The sequence below is a fragment of the Pinus tabuliformis genome, chromosome 4_1 (assembly GCF_031772625.1).
Source record: "Pinus tabuliformis cultivar Carrire ecotype Pingquan chromosome 4_1, CPIR1, whole genome shotgun sequence".
NCBI lineage: Eukaryota > Viridiplantae > Streptophyta > Pinopsida > Pinales > Pinaceae > Pinus > Pinus tabuliformis.
Window position 1 is genome coordinate 153,333,052 of NC_142303.1, and position 7,694 is coordinate 153,340,745.

Consider the following 7,694-nt stretch of genomic DNA (forward strand, 5'->3'; position numbering starts at 1 on the left):
TACATCAAAACTTTTTGAATTTGCAAGTAGATAATCTCCACAAATGAAGATGAAAACATATTTTGAGCATGTTTAAAGTGGATTAAAATATAATAATAAAAGACACAACAAAAATCTTGATACAATAATAGCTCAAATAATTATCTTTAACAAAAATCTATTAAAAATTACTATAAAATTATAAAATGAAATTAACATTAATAAATAATCAATTAATTTATATAAAATCCCAATTTAATAATGAATAATTACTTAATTCTTTAAGTTCCACTTCAAAGAAAACATTGACACATCAGCTAGAGAAGGGTGCATTAATGTTTTGGAGTAAGAGAAGGGTGCATTATTGTTTCGGAGTTCGATGTCCGTCGCATCAATATTTTATTTGATGTGCCCAATTATTTTTCCAAAGTAAAACTATTATTCAGCTTAAATAATAGAATGTATAATATTTCAAATTCTATAAAATGTATAATATTTCAAATTCTTTGAAAATCCGTTTTACTGAAACACAAATATATGACCGTCGATGACATAATCAGACGGTAGATATTCTATCCCGCTTTTAAATTCAAATCCTCTTGGTAGTTTGGCGCCATTGCGCGTATCCCTCTCAACGAGCTCAGTAGCTCGCATATGAACAATCATGGTTTGCAATCGCATAAACATTGCCCCAGAATCGATCCACGAGCCACCAGATCTCTCTCTGCACGACTTCCAACAGTTCATCTGCGTTTCTTCGTGGTCAAAACGATTTCAGAAAAGGTATTTTTCTGCAAGAGAGTGCTAAAATTGCAAAGCGCCATTATTTTCTTGTCGCCGTCATGAATCCTCTACGCCTTGTCCTAATGAAATTATTTAGAGTTCTTGATTGGAAAAATTTGCCATATTTCAACTTTCTGGAAATATTTCATTAAATAAGCTACCGTATTATCTAAAATAAATCTGAAGAAAGAGGCCGTGCTCAAAACAATGTTTTAAGCAGCAAATTTCACAAGGGTTATTTCTGGTTCAGTTATTCTGAGCTTTCAATGGAAAATTTTGACTCTATTTTGGCTTACAGGCAATATTTCAGGAAAACCCTAAAACTTTGGTTTTCTATCAACAATAACTCCATTTCCTAGGCTCTGATTTGCACAATTTTTTTGACGCTGGGTATTTTTCTAGAGGAACCCAGATCTACAACTGGTTTCTTCATATTTTAAAATTTTAGAATTTGATTTGCTTTTTGCTGTCCTCTTTTTCCTTTGAAAATTTTATATAAAAAAATAAAAATTCTTCCACTTTGTACCTCGAAAAAGCTTTGATACCACTTCAAACTGAGCCAAAAAATCCAATAATCTGCTAACTCAGCTAATATTTTCCATTTTTTGGTGACATTTTGTTGATATATCAGGATATTTTCAAAATATCATGATATGTTCAAAATTTGTAAAATTCACAACTTTTTCTGCTGATAATATCCCTGAGCTGAGAGAATCATGATATTGACGATAGATAACCAATCTTTGCAACACTGTATTGGACAACAGAGCATTAATTGAAGATTTTTGGTCTCATTTCGATGATTCTTTGAGCATCAATACATTCCTTTGCCTTTGGTACTTTTACATACAGTTTTCCACAGCCACCACTTTTTCCCAAAAGTGAGTGTGGGGTAAGATGTTATTATTTTTGCCCATTAGTAATTACAGAATGGTTACATAACGATAGTAGTTAATTATTATTAAACTAAGAGCGTGAATCCTTTGTTTATATTCGCATCTCCTTCCACCCTGGAAGGCACAGAAGGGCAAGTGTTATTATAAATTTTCTGCCACTTATTTCTTGTTTGTGGATTGTTGGCTTGACATATTACAGGCTATTAATTCTCTCTTTTTGTTGTATTGGGCTTGTTTCCTTTTGTCTAACATTTCAACTGATAGACGATGGATGGTAGCCATGTGAAAAGTAGCTAAATTTTAGCAACAGATTCTTTTGAATTATGTATGTTGAAAATGGTTGTTATTGATGTCAAAAGCTATCCAAATGAAAGAGAGTTATATAGTCAAATAACATATTTTGAGACCTTTCCAACGATATATGACACACCTTCTTGAAATATTGTTTTTGGATTTTTGATGTCCCATTTAGGTATCCTATCTTTGAATGCATTTTTACTCCAATTATGGAACATGATATATATATATATAGTTGGAAAGCTTATTCCAAGATTTTTGCAACATTATATGGCACTCCCCCTAACTTCTTTTGGTTAAAGAGATGATTTTTTTCAATATTATAGTCTGCCAAGTTAGCCTAGCCAGTGGGCAAGTCGGCCTTGCTTTTGGTGGTCAAACACACTATATATAGGTGTTATGTGTAGGGACCTAGGACTTACTCGCTCAAGCCAATTCAGGTTTGTCTAAGCAAGCAAAGGAGTAATTCTAAGGTTCATACCTCATGAACCAAGTGAAGCATAGTTGGAGAGTTTTCTTGTGGGAAGGGTTTTTGGCACTCTTTGTGAAGGTTTTTGGTCCTAGTTAGAAGGTGAGTTGCAACGCTGTTCTAGAGGCCGAGTTTTAGCCCTGTTGAAGGCCGAACTTCAATGTTGTTGAGGCTGAGTTTCAGGTTTGTTCTGGTGGCCAAATTTCGATGTTTGAAGGTTGAGCTTAGGCCTAATTTGAACTTTGAAGGCCAAGTCTTGTAGTTTTGATGGGAAAATTCAGGGTTTGTTTGAGGGTTCAATATAGGGTTTATGTGTGGATGAAGTGCAGAAACCCAGGGAACTTACCCAATGGTGGGCATGCAGCCTTGTACTTATCTTCATGGCTTGTGGAACTTATTGGCAAGATACCTCTTCTTGATCCAACTGTCTGATGTGAATGCCATCCTTGAGAATAGGCAATGATATGGTAATGGAGGTGTAGTTTATATGGAAGTTTTCTTTCAAGATTCAAGTGACACATGACAAGAGTGCTCGTTCTTGTCCTATTTAGGTCAAGATAATACTATATAGAATGTTCAAGGTAAATTTTTACTGTGAGTAGGGGCAATATGGCAATATCCAGCTGCTTGAAATCTGGCTGACCCCAACAAATTGAGGTGACCAATATGCCAGCTGAAGAAATATACAACAACCCAAATGGTAACTTGTTGGTTGCATACGATCAGAGTCTCATTTCTGGCCCTAACTAAATCAAGGCAAAAGCTATGTAGCAAGCTTCCTTACTAGTCCCATGAGATTGAGGAACAAGATACATTCAAACAAACATTGTAGTAGTAAGGTTTCTTGAATATATCTCTGCCTACACATTCCTTTTGCAAGTGTGTAGTTGGTTATACCAGCTTATCATATAAGGGTCAAGGGAAAATTGCAGAATGTGCAACGTGCAGTATCTGGCTAGTTGCACCAATAAGAAAAACCATAACCAACCCCTATCTGGCTATTATGTTTCAACCAACCAATAAGAAAAACCATAATGTGCAACGTGCAGTATCTGGCTATTATGTTTCAACAGGCGTTATAATCAAATCCTGCCTTCAAAACTTGTCTTCAAACCTGCAACAAAGTATTAGTAATGGCAATATAAATGAACAGAACAGACTCCAATGCCCTGTGGCTTCCTTTTAGGGCTGGTTTAGAGTTCCAATAGCCACTACAGGCCTGTGGCTAGGTCCTAGAGGCCTTTTTATGCCTGTGGCTAGGGTTTTCTCGCCTCACAACTACTGCGGCTACCCCAATGAGCTTAATAACCAGACTTTTGTCCTTCAAGAAATTTGCAATGAGTCTGCAACATCATACGAAGTCAGATCTGACACTAAATTTAGTGAGAGCAACCACAAACTTATTTGCAAATAAATTTGATGATGAACCCTTGGTTAACACCATATTTGCAAGGAAAACTAGCCCTTGGAGGGCTTGCAGCCTCAAGAATAGTTGAGCGTTGAGGGAAAAGAGCCACAGAACTGAAGATCGAACTTTAGTGAGGCCTAGTAAGGCCTTAAACCCATCACGGCCCTAACAAAATGCTAGACAACACTAAAAAAATGGTAATTTTAGGCCCAAACCCTAGATGTATAGGGTTTGTAAGGGCTGAAAGCTTCTAGGAATTGATCTCTTGAATATCAACTTGCAAAACAATTTCATGAAGAAACCCTATCCGTCTCACAAGAAAATGGAGAACAAATGGCTATATGTATAATGATAAATAACTACCAGGATTAGTAAAATTATTTAAAATATTCACAAAATAAAAATTACAAGCTCTAATAAGCATATCTAACTGTATTTGCACTTGAATTAGGAGAAAAATTGAGTGAAGAAATATATATATTTTTAATTAATTTAGGGCCTGGCCAAGTCATTGCGAAACAATCATTAGATAAGCCGAGGAGCCCAACAAGGTGAAGCCACTTCAAAATCTATGTACTTGGGGCTTCCAAGGGCTGAATAATCTGATGATTTTTCTGCACACTTAAAAGATAGATTGTTAGTTTCAAAAGGGGTTTAGATACACATTTAAAAACTCACAATGATGGGACACTGTGTGCTACCATATCTCAAACTATTTCCACACTTTTTAGATGTAAACACTCTTAAAATTATCATTTTTAAATTGCCTATAAATATGAACTTTTTATTACTATATGAATAAACCATTAAAATGTTATAAATAAGAGATATGAAATAAAAATTCTTAATTTCTTTTTTATTATTATGTAAAGCCAAATTATGTTGAATTGTCAAAATTTAGACTTTAAAATTGTTAATATTCTTTTATTATATAAAGCTAACCTCTTCTAACCCAAAACATCACTTAAATCAATCTCTTATATCATAAAATATTCTAAAAAGTGAGATTTTATATTCTTTTCAACTTTAGTATTTTGTCAAATATTAAGAAATGCGAAACATAATATGTATGTTAAATAAGAAACATATTATATATCTTCAAGGAGAAACATATAATGGTAATGGAAAGTTTTAAAAGGTATGTGATCCTTAGGCTTATTGGAGAGTATATAAAAAATTTCACACCTTTTTATGAGATATGGGAGGAAAACATGTTAAAGATTTTTAATAAATATAAAATTTCCAAAATGATGCTAGTTACGTGTGATTCTTTTTTCATTGTTTGTGATTATGAAAAATGAAACTCAATGTTTTTTCATTAGTGCACACATAATTCATTATATAATTGCATATAGAAAAATCATTCCAGAGCCGATAACAATAAAAGTGAAGAATTTATGGTCCAACCTTATATTTAAGGGAGATGTTTAAGGATGACGTTTGAATTTTGTTTTTCATTTTAAGACATTTGGAGCAAATATTAGGAAGGACTTTGAGAAAGGATTGTCCTTGATTTTCGAAAATGGAGTTGTTCCTTTCCAGCCATATGCCCCAAGTGACCATCAAAGGGAGAGCTCATATGTTTTTTGGATGTTTTCTTTATAGCCATTTTTTTACACATATCCATAGAGTCCCCATGCCATTGATGTGAATTACTTGTTCGGTTTTTTTTAACCAAAATTTTTAACCAAACAAGAAAAATTAAAAAAATGCCTCAAGATCAAAGACTGAAACAAAGACCTATTGACATACCTTTTAAAGTATAGAAAGAACTTGTAAAATCATATGAGAAGTTGGATGCACAAAGAAAAGCCGGCAATGAGAGCATTCGGGTATTGAATTTTTCATTAAACATTATTTAGAATGTATTAATACTTATAAGTATCTTAGACATGTATTTGTGTGAAAATAAATTGAATTGGTTTATGTTTAAGGACAAGGCATCCAAGGCGAGGTTAACCAAGACAAAAGTCACTCATCGTAGTGGCCAGAAAGGTTTAAAAGCACTGATAACAGTAAGTATATTAAACATGTGATATTTTTTTAATAAATTTTGTACTAGAAGAAAGTCATTGTTATCTAATTTCTCCCTATTTACTGATTGATAGGAACTAAAATATGGAAGACCTCCAAATCATTTGGAAAAGGAGGTGCTGCAGCAAAAGAGATGGGTTGAATTTGTTGTTTGGATGGACTCTATGGTATGTAATCTTAGTTGGATTTCCAATATACTTTTAAACCATATTTTCATTTTATTTTTTAGTACTATTAGATATTATATCTTACCTCATTTTATGGTTAACATTGTATAACAAAAACATGCATTGTGTTATGTAATTAATACTAACATGTAATATTGATTTTTTTTGTCAGAATGCTATAGGTAATGATTGCCAAGACGATGATCCAAATTATGTTCAACATATATCAGGAGATGATGAGGATGAGGATGAGGATGATGGTGGTGAAGGAGGAGATGATGATGATAGTTGCAGTGTTGGTGATGATGTGGATCAGAGTAATGAGGATGGTCAAGATGATCATGAGGATGATCTTGGTGGTGGTAGTTAGGCATGCACATGCATTGTTTTTTATGAAGAAATTATTGTGTAGAATGACATTGTTATGTTTAGATGGGTATTGTGAATTTACCCTATATCAATGAGACATTTTGATTTTGTAATCATACGATGAGTTTGATTTATGTATGTTGTTAATTTATCGTAGAATAACGATATTCATGAAATATTTTGATTTGTTAATCATATTTGAATTTTACCTGTTTTGATTAAAAATAATACTGATTTTATTAGTATTATGTTGCTATTTTATACATGTTTTGAAAATTGTTAATGACACATTGTTATTTTTTTGGATGGATGTTGTCAATTTCTCTTAAATTTCTTTACAAATGATTTTGAATTGTGATATCTGCTTTAATGATAATTAGAAACTATCATATATTTCACTATGAATCTATAAAGGGGGTCATATATGTAAAGAAAAATATACTCTATATAAGAAGTCAAATGCGGATGTAACCATGGATGCAAAATTGAAAGTAAAATTGGATGTTAAACTAGGAATTAATACAAAATGCAAACAATTGACATACAAAGTGTTTTAAATTAGAAGTGAAAAATTGTGCAATAATTGACACAAAGAAGGGAACAAAACATGGCATACAAAAGGATATCAAATTGGGAAAAAACAAGGACACATAAATGGGCACCAAATTAGATGCAAAAAAAGACAACAACTAGATGTAAAATAAGATGCAAAGTTGAGCGTTAAAAAGAAGCAAAAAACGTTACAAATTAATATGCCAAATGATGATGCAAATAATGGTGTAAATTTGGGATGCAAACTTGGATGCAAAAAAGGAAAAAAAAAAAAAGATGTAAGAAAAGACATAAAACAAGATGCAAAATGGGGCTGGAAAAATGTGAAACCAAGGATGCCATATTGGATGTAAAAAATGATTCCTAATCACATGCAAATTTAGGCTCGAACTCAGACACAAAATTATATGCAAATGTGGACACAAAATGAGGCAAAAAAAGATGCAAATTTGGATGGTGAAAACGATGTAAAACTAGACACCAAAAAAATGCAAAATTGGATGAAAAAGTCAGTGTAAATAATGGTGCAACATTGGACACAAGTAGACACAAAAAAATGGTGCAAAAAGGGGCATAAAATAGCTTAAAATTGGATGCAAAACTTGGTGCAAAAACAAATACAAAAGTAGACGTAAAAAATGGCTCTAAATTGAATGTACCATTAGACACAAAATAAGATGCAAAGGTGGACACAACACATGACTCAACATAAGATGCAAATATAAATGCAAATTTGGATG

General features: G+C 32.8%; 1 protein-coding gene across 1 annotated transcript; it reads left to right on the forward strand.

Moving 5' to 3' along the window:
- The first annotated feature begins 607 nt into the window (after window positions 1-607).
- Window positions 608-6,522, forward strand: LOC149174658 (uncharacterized). Its single transcript, XM_089422652.1, has 4 exons — window positions 608-762; window positions 5,767-5,847; window positions 5,941-6,033; window positions 6,206-6,522. Exons 1-4 carry the CDS (start codon window positions 634-636, stop codon window positions 6,401-6,403), a joined length of 501 nt encoding a protein of 166 aa, XP_089278778.1. The 5' UTR covers window positions 608-633; the 3' UTR covers window positions 6,404-6,522.
- Window positions 6,523-7,694: the final 1,172 nt, after the last annotated feature.